This window comes from Mercenaria mercenaria, unplaced genomic scaffold, assembly GCF_021730395.1.
Source record: "Mercenaria mercenaria strain notata unplaced genomic scaffold, MADL_Memer_1 contig_4340, whole genome shotgun sequence".
Taxonomy (NCBI): domain Eukaryota; kingdom Metazoa; phylum Mollusca; class Bivalvia; order Venerida; family Veneridae; genus Mercenaria; species Mercenaria mercenaria.
The window spans coordinates 51,133-72,977 of record NW_026462560.1 but is presented as its reverse complement, the minus strand read 5'-3'; the positions used below and the strand labels follow the sequence as shown (position 1 = coordinate 72,977).

Sequence of the window (21,845 nt, the reverse complement as noted above, 5' to 3'; positions counted from 1 at the left end):
ATACGATAACTAGTAGTTTTCTGTAGCCCAAACGTTTCAGTCAATAGCCTTATGTAACCTATATATGATATAAAAGCTGATCAGACGTTGAAAAATAATAAAGAGAACATATTAAATGCGAATGCTCCAATATATAATCAATCAAAAGTACCTGTAAAGTCAAGACAGGTGGCCAAATTGTGACTACTGAAGTACGTACATTTTCTAGTGTTTCCCTTAATTTGTTTTCAGCATCTTCTGTAGTAGATACGTTTTCTAGATTTTCCTGTAATTTGCTTTCGAACTCCTCTATCGTATCACAAATTGACTTGAAGCTCGCACTGATCACATCGTGTTCATTTATTGGTGTAATTATGAAATCGTCTTTCTTTAACTGTAAATGGTTAAAATGTAGTAGTCAATATTCAGACAACATGTATCTGTCTCCAAGCCCTATGTTCTCGTTCATAAGAAGAATAACTTCACTCCTGAGGCTGTTTAAATTTTGTATTTGTGCCCAAAAAATAATCATAGCTTTGACAGAATTTTCCGAGACAGTAAAAGGGAACACGTAGAAACTTAGAAATATATTTAATATATATATATATATATATATATATATATATATATATATATATATATATGTTTTAATATTAAAATATATTTCTAAGTTTCTGTCTCGGAAAATTCTGTCAAAGCTATGGTTATTTTTTGGGCACAAATACAAAATTTAAACAGCCTCAGGAGTGAAGTTATATATATATAGTCGGTAGCATGGTACAAAATGTCAGTTACCATATATATGATATTTCCTAATACCTACGACATAAAAAGAATAAAAAAAAACCGTATATTGTGACTCATTACGGGTTTAAAACAATGATCAAAATTTAAAAAAAAAACTTTTACTTTAGGCATTTTAAAGTATCATCCAATTAATGAGATACTGCCAATTTCAGAAAAGCTCGCCGAATGGGCGTTTACATCAAACGCTGGTAGTAAATGACGTAGGTGTCACGCTTGTTATCGGTGAGAGGTTAATTTGATCACGCTTGTAGTTTGCTCCGCCCTAAAGTATTTTTCTATTGATCGTTACGGGTTAGTTACAAAAGCAAAATATCACTGGTATTTATTTCAAGATAGCTCTGATTCTGCATAATAAATACATTCATGTGCAGCATATACACTTAAATCTATGTAGATTATAGATTTGAACATTGATGTGTATACATGTATTTATATAGCAACTCTTGACGAAATAACACAAAACTGCTACCGCAGATTTTGTCTCGTAGGTTTCATGTATTTATTTTAAATTATCTAGTCTTCGTAAAATGTCCACGAGTGTCGGTCATGGAAAATATCGCATACTCTATGTTGTCTTTACACATTGAACTATAAGTAATATTCATCCATTTATTTATTTAAAACTACATGCAGTATCTTATCGAAATTAAACTGGAAGTTTTGTCCCTAGACTCGTGAACGTTTGGTAATACCTAGTAGATCTACATGTATTAGTCAAAATAATTCGACGTTCAGATTGTTTTATATTTGTGACGGGCAATCTATGCGTCAAACTTTGAAGGACCAAAATAATGGAGGATAAATCATGTAAAGTTATCGGTTTTATCGTTTGTGCATATTAGTGCATATTAGTGTGTCAGCACGGTAAACGTTAATCGCGTACAGTACATATATAGGTTTAAGGGGACGCATACTTTGAAATTAGAAAAAAGTGGGTGGGGTATTATAAAATTTACCTGCAAAAAAGTACAAGGTTTTGGTAAATGAAATGAATACTGTTTCAACTGTTATAAGTACACAAAGGATTGCTCACTAAAATAAAAATGAGAAAAACTGAAACAAGAAAGTTATTGTTGAATTACATAAGACTTCTTGTGTACATTCAAAGTCAACAATTAAGACTTTTTGGTGCGAAAATAATAGTGCTTCACTTTGTCCAAACATTTATCAATGTCCTACAGATTCTAATTTAAAGAAAGAATGTGAAATAAGTTCACTGTCTTGCTTTTCATTTGGCATATGTGAGCTAAAACACATTATTTAGTTTGTTTACAAAGTAGTGCATAAGAAAAGATACGGTGGTCAAGGAATGCCACATTACAAAACTAAAAGAGTATATTCCCCTTAATACATTAAACATTTATCATTACAGAAGTCTAGTGGCTTACAATAAAGGCCTAGAAATGTTGCCATTATTAATTTTTAACTTGGTATTCATGAATTGCAATGCACTTAAATATCAAAACACATTCAACAAACTTTTGAAAATGTACTGTCTTAAAAATCCCTAAAATAAGGTATGAAATTTTGTTGAGAGGTCCAATCAATGTGTATATGTGCAAAAGCAACATTCTAATCTTGTTCACAGAAGTTACTAATACACAGCAGGAATGTCAATGATCAAAACTGGACGAATATACAGTTATCCTCATTTTAATGTCATTTATAATTTGTCCTTGAATTCTCCACCATACTTTTCATAACTCTGTTTGCACGAGTTGCACGAGAATGCTGTCATTCACGTAAAAAAATGGGGTCAAATAAGTTGTAAATGCAATATCATGTAAACGTAGTTAATGGATTATGCAGTTCAAGATAAACTTTATCTCATAACATAACGAACATGTATAATGTTGTAACAACAACTTTACTTACACTAATTTAAGTAGCAGTCGGTTTATAAGTGACTTTATCGATTCATTTTGTGTTTTGTTATTGTTGTCAAAAGTATAACGGAAGTGCCTCACAACTGAAGCGGAAACCAGTTTGATGCGCAAAGTAGTCCACTGTAGGTAATATTTTTTGACAAATGTCCACAGAAATTAATAATTTTCTAATATTAAAGAAGAATATCTGAATAGGATTCATTATTTGATAAGAAATTATAATCATCGACATGTTTTTTTTAAAAAGCGTACACGTGCTGACACCTAAGTTGTCTCCCGTTGTTTATTAGAGTTACCTTTCGTCCGGCGCAGTAATACATTTGCAGTGAATCGCCGAGAAGTCGTGGGAAAATTAAAAACCATGTAAACAAACTAAAATTAACCACCTTTTCAAGATGAATTTCAAGTGATCGGCATTATGCATTTAACCCGCCTGACCTGTGTAGCATCTTAGATATCTGTTCTAAGGTATTCATTGTGTAGAATGTCATGTTATGCCCTTGCAATGCTAATCCCACTCTGATTTTTTTGTTTACATTTTTTATCAATGAGAAATATGGCGTCCATCCCGAGATGAACTGACGTGGCGTTAAATTTTTACATGTTTAAGCAAACCTGGTGTGTTAGAAAGAAAATCTCATCCCTTCAACATTATTTGGAACACTGTTATTGTAAAAAACCTGTTTTTTCCTTATACAAAAGCTTAATATTTTGTGTTGAATGTACTTTCACAAACACCTCTGTTTTCCTATTACATTCATAGTACCACATCCTTATCCACAAAATACTGAATATTACAGGTGTCCATCAGTATTATATCAGTTTAGGAATATGTTTTTTATTTTCCCACCATCGATTTCTTGAATATGCACCCCTTCCGCATTGCTGTATGAACTGTGAATGTAGCAATATGCGTCCCCTTAAATCACCAGAAAATTCGTAATGTTAGATATTTTTTGATAATTTTTACACAAGTCAATGAGGAATTGAATCCCCTTTCGATGCATGTAAGTTTTATTTGAATTTATGGCCATTTCGTGAAATAATCGGCATTTAAACTTATACCATGTAAAGCGTCAGGCAGCGAGGAAAATTTCATCGGAAATTGTTCAATTATTTTGGTCTTTCGAGTGTTTGACGCGAGTAGGGATATTGCCCATTTGAAAAAAATATCTCAGTATTTCCTAGGATCGCTTCAAATTAGTTGGACTAATATGTGTAGTGCCCTTCTGTTTTAAAAGGCACATAGTTCTGTTCAGCTTGTTGCAAATAATAGAACATTTGGCTCTTGTTACATAGAGAATGGAAATATATGACCTTGCACACGATTTTGTAATAAAAAGTTTATTGCGCAGGCGCCACTCGATGCATTGCTATTTTAACTGATATTACTTTACTGAATATGCTTTCAGGTTACTATAATACAATAGCACTAAGTCTAGTTCAGTAAGTCATTTCTTCTACACGTGTGTATCGGACCACAACGCACGCTGAGTGCGACCGGGTAAATCGCGTGCAGTCTTAGCACTTTTTATTTTTAGACTGTTTCAAAAATTGCTAAATGGTGCAGATAAACACGCAGCCAATTTTCATTAAACATATACGCATTTCCTTTCCTGGGTATGAATTTACGCAACAGTCGTCGGTAAAAAATACAAAGTGATGCGGTCATTATAACTATACGTCCATCTGAGTCTGATTAGTACTTCCAGTCTTCCATTTTTATCGATATTTTCTCTCAAACTGTAGAATACCAAACCAAAGAATTAACATCGATAAGAAAAGATTCCATATGAAAAGATATAATTATTTCATAGAAATCCGTCAAATAATTACTGCCTACTGAAGACATGTGGTATGCGATGTCATGAAAACTTTAAACAAAAAAAGTAGAGATAAAAATAAGCAGTTAGTCGAACCCATCGACATAAATCTATTTGGAAGTTCTATGTCGACTTCAGTCTGGCATTACTGCAACTATGTACCCATGTTGTTTCTAGATTCCGAATTGTAGTAACCATCCATCGTGTGATCGCCCTTGTACTCGAGTGGTTAGTCGCTGACTTGAAATCACTGTAACCTGTCGGGGATTGGTTTGAGCCTTGGTACCGGCCATATCTCTTTATGTGAGAACGGTTGGCAGATTCTTATGGAGGACGGGAGCCTTGTACTGGTTCTTCCCAGGAGCGATGGTTAGGTAAACTGCCCACCCGACATACAGGAAGAACTGTTGAAAACGGGCGTTAACCCCCCCCCCCCCAAAAAAAAGAAGATTTTTCCGTCGTGAGCAAGTTTCTTGGCAAGGAAACTTACTTAGTCATGAATCCTGAATCAAGTTTTAATTCCCTATTATATAAAGTTAAATGAAGGAGTCCAGCACTTATTTTTGTTTGGGTTTAAACGTTGCATCGTCACATATATAGGTCATAATTATGGCAACTTTCCAGCTTTGATGGTAGGAAGACCCAAGGTGCCCCGCCATGCATTATTTCCTCACGAGCGGACACCTGGGTAGAACAACTGATTTTCCGTACGTAAGCCAGCTGAATGACTTCCTCACATGAAGAATTCAATGTCCCGAGTGAGACCCAAACCCACTTCGATAAGGGGGATGTGATTTGAAGTTGGCGACCTTAACCACTCGGCGTTTGATTTCATGTACAACGGCTACAGGACCGAAAGTTGAATCGATGATTAGGTGTAAATACATGTTCAATATACTAAAATAAATGATTCCAGTTGATTCAATCGCATGCTTACTAGATTCTCAAACACATAAAACTTTATTACCTTTATAACTTGAGTTACGTATATAAACAGCGCATTTATGTTTAAATCAAATATTGTATTTTCAACATGAAAAGTCCATGACCTAGCGACAGAAATACACATGTTGTTTAGGACATGTGTATTTTTACATGTATAAAGACATCTTTTGATCTTAAAACTTATATGCACCCGCTGACTAAATTTGCATTTTGTAGTGAGTGATTTTTTTATGAACTTGTCACAAGGAAATGTTTATCAATTAAAGAAAATCTATTCTGTACCGTTCTGGATAGAGATTGTAAAAACTGTTTGACTTGAAACTGATTCTGAGACACGGCTAAAAACTGCAATATCATCAGTTTTAAAAAACCGTAAATACATTGCATGACTGACTTTTCAGTTTATGTGTTGTTTAGACAATTAACGGGAAAACCCCACATACTATTAAATCATATAAATTAAATGTACATAACTTGTCTCGCGTCTTGGGCGGAGTTTATGTAAATGACTGTTACAAAATTAGCCACTTACGATAAGAAAATCGATATCAGTCAGTCACTCCATGTGTATGGTGCAAACATTGAATCGGCGCACTATTCTGAAATTGGCAGTATACGGGAAGTGAAATGAAAAATTTCAATGTTTGTTTGTTTGTTTGGGTGTTCACGGCGTTTTTCAACAGTATTTCAGTAATGTAACGGCGGTCAGTTAACCTACACAATGTCTTTAAAATGTCTTTAATTAAATCGCCTCGGAGGACATACGCCTCGCCCGGGGATCGAACGCACGAGTCCGCGATTTGTAAATCTGCGCTCTTTCTGCTGGGCTAAGCGGGCGAGCTCCCGTTGTATTTCTTGAACATTCCATGAATAACTTTCTCAGTCGGGAAATACTAATGACATTCACTGCTCATAGACTGTCCGTAATTATATAATAATTATATAACTGCGTGTATTATTTCGGAATACGTTTTTTCGCCACATGAAAACATATATTTAGCAAACATATTGTGCAATCCGACATGTATCGCGATGTCATCTTTTAAATTTGTTAATTCTCGAAAATTTAATAACAACATAACAAAAATAAGCAATTTAATCAAGTTGATAAGTATTGTATTTCCAGCACTTCAGCAATAATCATCATTAATGATATATATATTTTAGGCTATCAAAATGTATGCTCGCCTGATTCTAATTTGTTGGCAGAAGGTCTTGACATGTTATAAGTTTACAATTCTGAACAGGTCAACACATGAAATACTAAACCCCAATGATATTCCAGCCGAAACGAGAGGACAAGTCCATTTCATGATAACTGATAAAATAACAATTCGTAATGCTTGCACATTACTTGAGAAGTAAATGTTAGTATTTGTTTCATTTGAACTATGCAGTAGGTATACGTCAACATAGCTCAGTCGGGTAAAATGCTGGTAACAATTGGATATAAGCAAATTGTTTTGTGACTTCGAATCGTCATGAGGATTTTTTTTTCCAGATTTTTTTTTTTTTCCTTTTCGTTTTTATTTTTGTTCCCGTGTTTTCGTTTCTTTCTTTGATGGTTTGTACTTGCATATTTGTCTTTAAATAACATTATATTATGTTCATTATTCGCTTAAATGCATGCATTTAATTAATATCATCTTTAATATGATGCTAAAACTTTCTCATCTGCCGTATCGGCTTAAGATATTTCTCTGTCGTGTTGTCACATAGCACATAAAGAAATCTAAAAAATTTTATGCAAAAATGAAATAAAAAATTAAATGTCAGTGCTGAGTTTCGAACCCATAAGGCAAGAGATTTGTTTAACATTGACAGTATGCTTTACCTCTGAGCTACTTTGCAGTTGTTGCTTAAACTAGAAATATTTTAAATTAGATTTTAACATGTTAGAAAAATGCTGAATTCCCTATGGTTCATTTTAATTTATTTATAGTCATGCTGAAAGAGATATAAAAAAAAAATACCAACAACACTTTCCTCGATTCGAACCTACGGCCCAAAAAATTCGATATTTCAAACACCAATGCTTAACCACTGAGCTACCGGGACTGACAGACGTGTGGCAATAAAATATACCCAATATTATTGTTTATGTAGGCTGCTTTACCTATTTTGTTAGTTTTAAAAGTCCAGAAAACATAAACAAACGTGACGTCACTCCGAAATTATCATACTAATAAACTTTGATAATGTGGCAGTTGACCTCAATACAGTCGACACTGTTTATTTTTCAATATAGGTAAATCCAATATTTGCTTCACAATAGATCGACCAAGGATTATCTTTGAACACCCCTTGACTTATTGGACTCACCTGCCACATTATCAAAGTTTATTAGCACACGGACTGTAGTCGACCTCATTACAATCGACACTGTTTATTTTCCAATACAGGTAAATCAACAGGGACACAGTGTATAGACTCTGTACGCCCAACCGGAAGTCGCCAAAAACTAGGCGTTCAGAAATCAAAACACAAATTTTTCCTGTCGCGAATGGCTTGGATTTTCATTGTTTATTTCGTTAATATCGCATAAAGTAAGTGTATTTTTAATCTACGTATTGTTTAAGAGCTACTGCTTACGTAGATACCAAACACGCCTATTAAAACTCTTAATATACTTCATTTCAAGTCAAATCACGTGTGGGTATTTGTTCGATTTTGTAATGAAACTATCAATTCTTTGAAATACTTGTATCTTGAGCTTTTGCAAAGAATTGAAACCTTTGCTACTTCGTAGATAAATATCTTACGCATCGATAAATACTAGCATGGCTCTATGGTAACGAATGCGTTTTTAGGAAAATGTGTTTTTCTGAGACATATATGCCGATTACACTGTCCCACTAGTCGATATATTACTGGCCCACTAATCGCAATTTCTAAAATCCGGACTGAACGCTTAGTCGAAAAACTGTACACCTATTCAAAACTTCTTTTCATTCATATATTTCAATAATTTGACTTTGTTTTATGATAACCAACAGTTAAAAAGTAATAGTTATAATTTCTTTCGTTTTCGTAACAGTCACGGACCAGTTTATATGTTATTACTGCAGTTTCGAATCCACTTTTCGTAAAGGTTAGTGTTTATTAGTAAGTAATTATCAAATTAATTTTGTCTAGCGACTAATTCAATTTGGTAAATGTGTACTAATAAACTCTAACCTGCATAGTGTTTGAAATTATTTTTTGTAATAATGACTAGATTCTTTACACATAAATCACTAACGCATCATTCATATAATCGTTACGTGGCACAACTCAGTGTTTGAGCCATTTCCGGCATCTCAGAGACTTGTTCGGACTTTACCTTGGGAACTTTATCATCATTCACAGAAGAAGCAGCTGCCGTCGGCGCGGTTATTGGTAATTTCTGTTTATTTTAATATCCGGCTCCAAATCACCGCTGATATCAGTCAAAATCAAGCAGATTGAAGTAATATCCAGTTATTTTTCTTTTGCATTAATAATTATTGCAGTAATCGCTACAAATCAAAATGAAAATGACCTGGCTCCTAATGTTTACATCAGTTGTTCTACATGTATAACTAACCACCGTCTTGGAAGATAGATGAGCGGACTCGTTTTGGACACTTTGATTGTACAAAGTGTTCATGTAGACAGCGCGTTTGTCTGTTGGCGGAGCTTAAACTCAAAAAATAATTTCAAGTACAACACATTGAGTGACCTTCACCTTGGGTATAATGAGCAGTCCCTGCATAAAAAGGTTTTGTTTGCACAATGTTTATGTGAAGTTAAGCAAAAGTAAAAAAAAAAAAAGATGTGACAGAAAGAAAGGTTGCCGAAAAACTTAACTTTAACCGAAACCGGGGCGAGTAGAATAGCACCGCTATTCCCCGAATAGTCGAGCTGAAAATACAAAGAAAAAAAACAGTGTCCTGTCAAGCTGAGCGGAATAAATATATATTTTTCTCGTATGTTAACGGAAACACGTACACAGATTCTATTTCTTGTCCAAGACAAGGACATCGTTGGTGAAACAGACCAATAAATACTGTTTCACTGTCGCAAGTAAAATACAATACAAAACTTATATTTATAAAGTCAGTAAGTACAGTGTATAGAGCCTACAAGCCCAAAACACGTCGTCATTTCTTTATTAAATAGGCGTACAGTGTTTTGGTGAATAGTGGAACAGTTTTATATAAAGTTTTGCGACCAGGGGGTCAGTGCATAATTCAGATGCATGTTGAATTAAACAATATTTAAACTATTTAGGATTGTAAATTCATATTTGTAGGTATAAACCCATTTGCATGGATTTATAATTTAACATTCAGAAGCGGTTCTGACACGTATTTCACTCGCAGTTCCTAAATAATGGGCATTTTTATCCTGAATGCATTGTCTTTTGCTTTCATCTGCTGGGTTTTGGGTGGAAATACGTTTTAATTTCATGTGTTAATGTCTATTTAACGGCAGTTTGTTGCAGAGACATTTATCATACATTGAAAAATATATACATCAAGAATATTTATTTCAAATAGCCAAAGAAAAACATAAAAATACTCACTACCGACAGCTTCCAAAAATTTGAAAAACGAAAGTGAACGCCTACTTATTGGCGACTTCCGTTTGGGCGTACAGAGAGTCTATACACTGCGAAGGAGGTATAGAGTTATTTAAAATAAAGGAAAAGACTTAATAGCACAGAGAGCTAGCACGCTTGTCTTCCAGTAGTTTAGTCTCGAGACTATGTAAAACATTTTTATAAATATTTTTTTCATGAATAATTTTAATTGCATTTTTTTTCGGCAATAATAACATGCAATTAATTGGTGACCTTGCATTACGTTTTTATGTGCATTACAGATTGTTTTTCTTCGGAAACGTATATTCAATAACCGGTTTCTATAATAATACTATTGGTATGTAACTTGGTATATATCTTGTGAACAAAAACGTGAATTTACTGTGAGTAAATTGCGAACATCAAATTGTATCAGTCGTCAGTCGTTGCTTTGACTAAAATATGGCATCAGAAAATAATTCTTTAACATTCTGATGAAGCAAAGTCAACTATATGAAATATAAAATCGTCAGAAGAAAGTAAGGTTGATCGAGGTTTCTAACCTACGCCAGTCAGGGGTGATGAACGATATTTTCATCCATTTAACCCACTAGACTATTTCGCCTACTTACATAATGTTCTTCTAGTATATTTAATTTAATATAACATACATGTATCTGAATGACTTTCGTTGCAATTTTATATGTAAAGGCATCGGAAACAAATAATTACTTTGCATTATAGCCCCAAGATTATTTTATGAGGGATCTTTGAAAACCCCTGGATTTATTGGACCCAACTGCCACGTTATCAAAGTTTATTAGTAATTTCCTGAATACCGATGGTTAAAAATAAATAGCCTTTTTATTAAAGGTAGTTCTGCAAGTTCCGATCGAAATTTTTTCTACAATGTAGAATTTGATTAAACCATGATCTTCAGAACATACTTAGAAAATTAAATAAAAAAGATACGGTCGTGTGCTAGATTTTTTGCTAGACTGCATTTTTTTATAATGGGAGTCTATTGGAAAATCACAAGTTCCATAAAATTTTCGCAAACAGAAATATTTCTACAATGTAGATTTTAATTAAACTTCTCACAGTTGTAAATAAACATATGGTCTATAATGCGGTGCAATAAAATGTATAGGTCCGTGTACTTATTTCTGAGATATTTGAGCATGATTTATGTGAACCGCAAATTTCAAGCTAACTTTAAGACATTATTTTGAATTATTTAGCGTGTCAGATGTTTTAATACCGTATTTTAATCTAAGAAAGATAGCTACAGTGATATTGAATTAACTCACGGGTTGCCATTAATTCATAAAATGATTTTCATTTCCGTACGCCGAATCCAGGCTTTACTCTACGTTTCCCAGATAAATGAGGTTAAGTCATCACTTCCGGTTTATCAAACGTGCAGAACTACCATAACGGTTAATGCGAAAGCGATAATGTTACACACTGATAGCCACACGAGAACTACATGCAGATATAGACTTGCCATAGTACGCTAATCAGCGACCACTATTGCGGGAAATATAAATTTGTAGTATGTTTGTTTGTTTTGGGTTTAACGCCGTTTTTCAACAGTATTTCAGTTTTGTAACAGCGGGCAGTTAACCTAACCAGTGTTCCTGGATTCTGTACCAGAACAAACCTGTTCTCCGCAAGTAACTGTCAACTTCTCCACGGGGAGCTAACGCCTCGCCCAGGACTCGAACTCACGATCCCGAGATCCATAGATCTTCGCTCTCCCTATTGAGCTAAGCGGGCGGGCAAAAGTGGTAGTATGTGACTGGGAATTCATGGCATGGAACCCACAAAGCAAAAGACTCTGCTTAACACGATCAGTATGCTTTACCTATGAGCTAATTTGTAAGTGGTACAAAAACTAGAAATATTGATATTTTAACATGTTAGAAAAAATGTTGAATTCCCTATGTTTCATTTTGATCTATCTATAGTCATCATTGGGGCATAGAACTGTTACATGTCTTCCTAATGATGTATTTGCAATAATAACCATTTGACAAAACATAATCAAGTTAAACATACCTTTTAACCAATTTGACAGTGATGATTGTTTTTCAATAACTCGCAAAAAAAGAGAGAGATAACTGTGGTAAGACTATGTAAATGGTTTTACCCTTTCTTTCAGAAATCTTGATATATTGTCGAAGAGATGATTATCAGTTACTGCACCTCGAAATTCAACGTTAGCCCTATTTCTATCACCTTATCCCTAGCCTATTGTGTAAATTGACCGTACCGTTTCTGGACAGAGTAAAATGTTTTCGTACTTTGTGAGGCGGCACCTTTTAAAGTATTATTAATTTCTTTGTCCACTGTTTGTACGTCGATTTCTTTAAAAGTAAAATAAAAACATTAATACTCTCCTGCCAAAAATACCTCCATTTTAAACCCGAAGAAGTGGTGGCATAATTACGCGTGTACACAATGTAACAACTATTTCAGAAAAACTACTATATAATGAATAAAGACGTCACTCAAATGCCCATCACTTAAGTTCATACTGACTATCCGAATGTACCTAAACTCCGTTGCATTATTACTTTCCCTTATTGCTATAGGCATACAGACACTAAATAGCCTGAGATGAAACTTCACATAGAGAGCAAAAAAACTGAAATTTTTTTTTTCATATTTCCTTATAGGCATACAGACACTAAATAGCCTGAGCACCTATGAAAAAATGGTAGTCGCATAATGGCGGATTCAAATAGTTCTCAGTTTTTTTTGCTGTAAGAAGGATTTTTCCTTGAAATCATTGCTATATATTGGTTGAAATCATATTGCATGCCTATACTTGACATACTGGTAGCATTTGCATGTTGAAAAAAGACTCCAAACTGATTTAACATGTGAAATTTATTCATACACCCCTACCCTAAATTGTGATTGTCATTTCAGTGTAAAAATTACGGTGTGTCCGTTTGACCAGAAATATTTTTCTTGCATCAAACATGACCCCTACTTTTCTTTGGATATTTTTACAGTATAAATGTTGCTCTACAAAAAAATGTAAGTTAAAGAAATTTAAAATGGGTCTAGGTGTGTATTGCAGCATTGTGAAAACTTGTCATTTTATATAGAATATATAGTGGTGGCTATTTAGTGTGTTATAACCTATAAGAATTGTCACCCGGTAGAATTACTAAAATTTTCTGTCGTCTGCAAATAAAAAAAAAATTGTAAACATGGCACATCAACACAGACAATTGATTTTTGAAAGAATTAAGCAAAAAATTAATGATAATTCTATACCGGTGGGGGAAAAAGGGTGTCGGAAATGGCTTGGTTGTACGACAGTAAATAACAATCCTAGCTATGGAAAAATAACCACAAAACTGCCTGGAGAAACTGTCAGAAAACAATATTATGTGCACAGACTTATGTGTCAGGCCACTAGAAATATTTTAAAAATACCCGAAGGCCTACACGTGTCTCATATATGCCACTTTTCTCTGTGTGTGAACCCGGAACATTTGAGCATTGAACCCCAGTTCATAAATAATGAAAGGCAGAAATGTGGGGACCAGTGATCAGGCCATAAGTTTAGGGAGTTTTCTTTCAAGGACTGTATTCTATGGTATACAGTAGTTTACTATTTTTGTATAATATTTTTGATAAATATAGCACTATTATATACACAACTTATACAAGGCTTATTTACATTTGTGCGGTTAATATAACTTGTTATATGTGTGCAGTGCCGGTGTAATGAAGTATTTCGACCCCCATAGAATAATGACCCCCCGGTCATTATTCTATAGAAAAAGTGACCCCCCGGTCATAGTATTATGACCTCCAGATCATAGTACTATGACTCCCCCACGTGAAGTAAACTGAACCTCACGAAGAATATTGACTCCCATAAAAAAACGACCCCCGGTCATTTGGTCAAATTTAGTGATAACTCATGTATCTAAGGCCTAATTGCTGCATTTTATGCCCCCACTCGGGGGAGGGGGGCATATAGATTTGCCCTTGTCCGTCCGTCCTTCCGTTTGACCATTAGCCCCAGATACCATCACTTGACACAGAAATCAGAGCATTCCGCAACGGGAAAAGGGATTCTATTTCTACAGCGTCACGCTGTATCTTTGTGTATACATTTTTTTCAGGAAAATAACAATTCACAATACGTTCACAAAACACACCAGTGTCAATAATCCCTGCAAACTTCGGTATGAAGTAATTCTACAGAAGAAAACTGCACAAGAAACTGCTAGCATAGAACTAAGTATTAATAGAAGTTGCAATACTTAGCAGTGGCAGTAAAGTACGGTAGCGGCAACAATAGAAAGTAGTAGTAGTAGTAGTAGTAGTAGTAGTAGTAGTGGCAGTGGTAGTGGCAGTTGCAGTAGCAGCAGCAGCAGCAGCAGCAGAGGAATAAGTGACAGCAGCAACAGCAGCAGGAGAAGAAGAGGTAGATGTACAAGACGTATTAGTGGAAGCAGGTATAGTAGTATCAGTAGTAGCAGTTGTAGTAGTAGTAGTAGTAGTAGAAGTAGTAGTAGTAGTAGTAGTAGTAGTAGAAGAAGAAGAAGTACATGTAGTTATAGCAATAGAAGTAGCGGCACCAGTAGTAGTAGTAGTACAATCAAAATGTTAACTATTGGCAATGGAGGGTATTAGAGTTGTAGATCTAGTACAAATGTCCGTTAGGTTTGGTGGGGATCACTTTTTAATAGATATTATCGTCGAAAGTCTTTTTAGAAGCCGTTGTTTTACATGGAAAGAGTAACTTTTTTAAATAGAATAATGTCCGGGAATCGATATTGTATGAGAGTTCGAATGTAGTAATTTCGGCAGTGAGTATTTTACATGGAAGGAGTCACTTTTTCTATAGAATAATAACCGGGGTCGTTATTCTATGAGATTCGAAGGGAGACATCTTTAGGGAGTCAGTATTTTACTTAAAGGGGTCAGTTTTTCTATAGAATAATGACCGGGGGGTTGTTATTCTATAGAGTTTTCAAAGGGAGTCAGTTTTTTATAAGGGGAGTCAATATTTTACAGGAAAGGAGTCACATTTTCTATAGAATAATGACCGGGGGGTCGTTATTCTATGGGGGTCGAAATACTTCATTACACCGGCTCAGCTGGCCACAAGGCAGCACAATAATTTTACTTATAACCATCTTTATTTCATACTAATATCACACTCTATGCATAAGCATGATCTTTTAGGTGTGGGGTGCTAGAAAAGTCAGGCTTGGGGTCAGTGAGACCCTTTGAATAGTGTAAATCTGTATGTAATTTGTACCTATACTGGCGTGATGCAAAACGACTGCGTCTTGCTCGCGATATGTACCTAGTAGTTTTACGCAACTTGTCGTAGTACTCTGTTCTTAAAAGGTGTCTGATAACAGAAGAGCCATGTGACAGTTTTACACCATTTACCCTAGCTTTAAGGATAACAGTGTCAGCAAGCCCATGATTTAGTCTTAGAATCTGGCCATGGATACGGCCATGGCAGCTGCGGAGAAATGTAACATTTTTGGGCAAGCATGCATTATAGGATCTGTTCACTGCTTCACATTTCTGTGTAGATGTTAAAAATTTAGTTTTTTCTATGCTTTCTGGACCAAGGAGAATTTCAATACATTTCCTGAGTAAAGTCTCATCATCATCAGTCATTTTAAGCCTGACATTGTCTGGCATATAGTTTTTTGCTTTTCTGTAGTTGCCAGAACAAACCAAGCTGTATTTAGAACATGAGGTACCGCAGTAACCTTTGAAACATAGTACTATTGCTGAAATTATATTAGGCATTTTGTGTTTTATTACTTTCAGATTGCTTTTGTACTTCTTATGTGCACTTGATAGCTCTGAAACACACCTAGATTTAATAGATAGAGCAAATCTGTTTTTTAGATTAGACTTCTGTTTACCACGGAACATTTTGTCACTAAATGGTGCCCGGTTAATTTGCCTTTTTAGAGAATTTGCTAGGTGCCTCACATCTTTCAAGTGCACAGTTTTAGTTCCTTGACCTTTGTCTACACCAGAATGACCTTTAGAATCTCCATCACCTGTGTGGTGTGAAATCTGAAGATCTTTAGTAATATCCTTAGATACCATTTCATTCCATTTGAGCAGAGACCAGGTGTGCAGTATCAACACCTTTTTAGTTACATTTTGACATGAATAGTTGGAGAGAACTTGAATACCATGGCCATGAGATATGACTTTAGCTATAGAATGCAAAAATATGCAGTATTGTTGCATTTGAGATGAAAAAAAAAGACAATTTTCCCATTTTTTACTGAAAAATAAGCTTTTTTTTAACAAAAAAAAATTCACTAAACACTAATTTTGTTCTATATTTTATCACAGTTGCATAATTATAAGTTTTTTTCAGTGTGGTTGTCTATTCCGCACTTGCTGGTGGTATATTTGATGTAATATCTTACGGGTTTTTTGAAAAAAAAAAACAGCGTTTAATGACTATATGTGATTCAGCCAAATTTAATGGCTTAAACCGCAGTCTTTGGACAAAATGATGGCTGTACAAAAATAGTGATTTTGAGAAAACTACTGGTTTGTTTGGGCTGAAACTTGTTTTATAAGCTGAATATAGATGAAACTTCACATAGAGAGCAAAAAAACTGAATTTTTTTTTTCATATTTCCTTATAGGCATACAGACACTAAATAGCCTGAGCACCTATGAAAAAATGGTAGTCGCATAATGGCGGATTCAAATAGTTCTCAGTTTTTTTGCTGTAAGAAGGATTTTTCCTTGAAATCATTGCTATATATTGGTTGAAATCATATTGCATGCCTATACTTGACATACTGGTAGCATTTGCATGTTGAAAAAAGACTCCAAACTGATTTAACATGTGAAATTTATTCATACACCCCTACCCTAAATTGTGATTGTCATTTCAGTGTAAAAATTACGGTGTGTCCGTTTGACCAGAAATATTTTTCTTGCATCAAACATGACCCCTACTTTTCTTTGGATATTTTTACAGTATAAATGTTGCTCTACAAAAAAATGTAAGTTAAAGAAATTTAAAATGGGTCTAGGTGTGTATTGCAGCATTGTGAAAACTTGTCATTTTATATAGAATATATAGTGGTGGCTATTTAGTGTGTTATAACCTGGCATACAGACACTAAATAGCCTGAGCACCTATGAAAAAATGATAGTCGCATAATGGCGGATTCAAATAGTTCTCATTTTTTTTTTTGCTGTAAGAAGGATTTTTCCTTGAAATCATTGCTATATATTGGTTGAAATCATATTGCATGCCTATACTTGACATACTGGTAGCATTTGCATGTTGAAAAAAGACTCCAAACTGATTTAACATGTGAAATTTATTCATACACCCCTACCCTAAATTGTGATTGTCATTTCAGTGTAAAAATTACGGTGTGTCCGTTTGACCAGAAATATTTTTCTTGCATCAAACATGACCCCTACTTTTCTTTGGATATTTTTACAGTATAAATGTTGCTCTACAAAAAAATGTAAGTTAAAGAAATTTAAAATGGGTCTAGGTGTGTATTGCAGCATTGTGAAAACTTGTCATTTTATATAGAATATATAGTGGTGGCTATTTAGTGTGTTATAACCTATAGCGATCCATAATGATATAGGATAAAATGTACCAAAGATTTTAACGCCGCGATAGTTTCTGACATAAATCCCCTAGAATCAAACACATATGTAACATATTTTATACGTACCATTAGAAGCGTCTGTACTGCGTTTTGTGAACACTGTCGTGTTTTCAGTTCTTTGCCATCTTGTAGAATAGCTATCATATCATCAATGTAAGTATTGGCAGTGTTTTCTTCTAACTCCATAGAACTCGAATGATAAATCTCGTTTCTGTACTGTAATACCTGTATATAGTTTCTTGATTAGAAATGTTGTTCTTTAATTTGTGGTTGACTGTTAGTTGAATTTTAATTCAGTACGTATTTAAATCGCACTGTTTATGTAACAAGTACGCCGGAAATATTTATGAAAGATACAATACCTTATTAGTGTATAACTATTTGTTTTACATCAATCTTACAATTGATTTATAGATTGATGAAAACTAGTCATTCCTGCGTGAGTTATTTTAGAGACTGTGGTCAAATTCCGTTCCAATTAGGATTCGAACCCGTGACCTCCGGGTAGTGGACGGCAATCTTACAAAAGCATAAAAGGCAATCTACTTGTTTTAGCTTTTAACTATTGTATTTGTTTTGCAGATATGCATTATTACTGTCAAATATATACTTATAGATTTAATTACCTTTGAGAAGACATCAGTTCCATCAATATGATTGTGAAAACCCTGGTTATTTATAATCAAGCGTAAAACCCCTGTACAGTCAATTATATCGTAATGTACGGGGGAATTGATGAAACATTTAGCTACACTCCATGGATCAGTACACCACCACTTTGCCTCAGTATTTCTCCAGTAAGGAGCTGGTGGTGTAGACCCATAATTGGTCACAATATGGTCATAGATGGCACCACATACATCGTTTGGACAAGGTTTTTTTCCAAATGGATGCAAGCAATTACAGTTAGCTTGGCCTAACGGGCATTGCTTGTTTCCTGTTTGTACATGGTCTGGTTTCAGTTCGTTCAGATTGCATTGACCACATGTCACAGTCGATAGGTGTTTTGTCCGTTTAATGTTATCCAAGATATCATTATGCTGTCGCTTTACAACCTCGTTGCAAAATGGCCTCAGTCCTTCTCCTAGATATATTAGTCCAAGTCCAGCTTTCACCCATTGTTCGTATTTTTTATTCTCTAAATCAAGCTGATGCTCCATTTCAATACAATATCACCGTTCCTAAACAAAACAAATTGTGTTACTATTGTTCAAATAAAAGGACACATTTCTCCATGCTTTTCTAGACACATTTCTCCATGCTTTCCTGTCAAAAATACTTAATGTTAAATAACATCAAAATGCCTGTATGATAACTATGATTTTCCATCTTGGATTTATGTATTTTTGTTTTTGACTGGGCTTTAAGTCACACATTTAAGGCCACCTTTTTATGATATATAAACGAAGGTCCAAAAGTCCCCTCCGTGCATTATCAAGTATGGACGAGCACCTGGGCACAACAACCGACTAACCTTTAGCTAGCTGAACGACTTCACCGCATGAAATTACATTCCGAACGTAGTTTAGAACCAACAACAATAAGGGGCCAGCGATTAGAAGCAATTTCAGATATTATATACTCACAAAACATAAAGCAACAAGAGCTCACTAGTTCATACGGCAGCGCGCTAGACTAAACTTCCAAGTCAACGGTTTGTTAAAATTATTTCATTACAATTAATTACAATTTAGAACGACACTATACGTACTTCAACCAATATCAGATTTTATTAATAAATTTAAATTAATTTCAACCAAGAGTTCTCTAACTTCGTTATGAAATGACATTCAATGAGAGGAATTTTGTGTGAATTAAGTTTAAGCAAGAATTATCTAACCTGGTTATTTCAGAAGGTTTGATAGCTCTTAGGCATTGTGTGAAGTTTCAATCCAATACATTTAGCTGTTTCTGAGATACAGCTGACAAGTACACGCTAAACTTTAAATTTTCTGAGTAAAAAAAGGCAATAAATTGAATTAAATTCAACAAATGGTAATCTTAGTTTGATGACTAGAAAGCCTTGTATAAAGTTTCGGTTAACACCAGGAAAAGAAGTACTATTAGTATTACTGCTTTATTTTTTAATCATCTTGCGAGTTTTACAAGCAAAACATATTTACTTACTGAGATACAAATTTGTACAACAAAATTTAAAAAAGATAAAAAAATAAAGAATATATAACTCGAATGAATACTGTACCGATAAGGTGAAGTAACACTGCGTTAGTAATGTTTACTTATCATACATTTATACATTGTCAATGCGACGTTCGGTCACTTAAGGTTTAGCAATATATCACAAAACAACACATTTTTTTAACGAATGAACAGCATCTTGACACACAACTTATCTGTCACATACATGTTTTACTGTTCTGTCCCACAGAGTTGGATACTTAAAATATTCTTAATGAGTTGTCCTCCTTTAAATAAGAATGCCATTTGTAAAGAAAAATGTAAACAATTGTCAAAAACGATGTTTTACCTAGTTATGTAAGGTTTAAACACTCTCACGATGTTGCAAATGCATCAAAACGAAGACGTAAAACAGCTTTTAAAAATGGTGAGTTTTTAAAGGCGCTGAACTGTCCAGAAGTGTGGCCCCTTTATGTAGTCCTTTTCCGGAATTCAATACATAGATCAGTAAATTGACAATGGTTTTGTAGAATAATATAAATGTTTTATACGCTGTTAATTTTTCAAGTAAAACAATGGTTTCTTTCTATGATTTGATGACGTTCGAACTTTTCTCTCTGAAACATGGACCTATACCTTAATACACAGGTTGATCAAGTGGAGTTGCCTGTATTTAGATAAAACCGCTCTGCTTTAAATACAAAATATTAACACTGATAATGCATCTAAGGACAAAATAAAATAAAGATGTGTCTACTTTACCTTCAGATTCTTCTTATTCTTTTGTACAATTATGTAGTGTTTCATATTTTGAAAAAGGTAAGACCAATGAAGGAAATCTGAAAATCAATGAATCATAAAAATAACAGTTAAAATGATCCCAAAAATAGACAAAGAACATAATACTGGAATAATATATATATCGTCAATAATAATCATTGTTAATTAAGATATAAAACATGATTGGGAATGATCAAATAAAAATAATGAATAAAGCATATATTTCTTTCTCATCAAAAGAATGTTAACACAGTATAACACATACCTCCTAAATGCTCAATAGAAAAATATTATGAATTCCAGAAGTTGGACATAACTGGAAAAGATTAGCCAAAGCACTCCAAACACAGTGAGCATATTTTCTTGATTATGAATACCAGATGGAAACTATGCGTTGAGTAAATAATGTACAAATACAATAATAATAATAGTAATATTTCAAACAGAAACAGGACCATAACTAAACAAAAATACAATCGGACATAAAATGTCCGAAAGTATGCATCTGTCCGTTTCATGTTGATGCACATCAAGATTAATTTAGTAAGGTGTAAGCTGTAAGGTGATTTAGGTAAACAAATTGCAGATGTAATATTTCTAAGTCCTCAAATGGGCCATAGCTTCAGAAATAAAAAAAACATGCATATGTTCATTTCTTGTTGATGATGTTTGTCACGTTTCCTTTAAACTGGATGTAAACTATAGGAGGGGCTGAGTTCACAAGGATCTGATGTAGTTGTAATATTTCAAAGACTACAAACAGACATATTTCCAAAGAAAATAATCGGATCTTATAGTCCATATTTTATGCGTATGCCCGCTTTATATTAAAAATGTATCACAAGATTCACTTCCATATCGGGTGGAGTTGAGTACAAAAGTCCGGAAAAGGGGCATAACTCCAGGAAATAATAATCGGACGTGAACGCTTTTTTATTTCATGTTGATGACTTATGTTTTTTATTTAAATTGACGTCGACACTGTGAGTATAACAATTGCTGTAGAAGAAATTGTGACATGTCTACAGTTATCAATATAACAGTATAATGGTATTAATTTACAAGTGGTTTTACGGAAATATAGAATTGCACCACCGCATTAGCAAAATGTTTGTCAAAACTTTCGCGTCACGTGATTGCAACTGGATACAAAACAATACACTGTGTTATAAATAAAATATATTTCTGGACATTTATTACAACACAACTTCTGCTATATGTCGCACCTGTAATGCTGAATGTCGCAATAATCTGTCCACCGTTATATGTCGCAATA

The 21,845-nt window shown here is 34.2% G+C and overlaps 1 protein-coding gene across 1 annotated transcript in view; it reads right to left on the bottom strand.

Annotated features, from left to right (window-relative positions):
- Positions 1–199: 199 nt before the first annotated feature.
- Positions 200–21,845, bottom strand: part of LOC123543790 (uncharacterized) — a gene marked incomplete at its 3' end in the record, with an annotated part of 33,821 nt that continues 12,175 nt past the window's right edge. Inside the window, exons 2-5 of the mRNA XM_053534985.1 lie at positions 20,552–20,628; positions 18,277–18,831; positions 17,717–17,875; positions 200–373 (exon numbers count right to left, since the gene is read on the bottom strand). Coding sequence (XP_053390960.1) covers positions 200–373; positions 17,717–17,875; positions 18,277–18,810 — 867 coding nt within the window. The remainder of the gene's footprint in view (positions 374–17,716; positions 17,876–18,276; positions 18,832–20,551; positions 20,629–21,845) is intronic.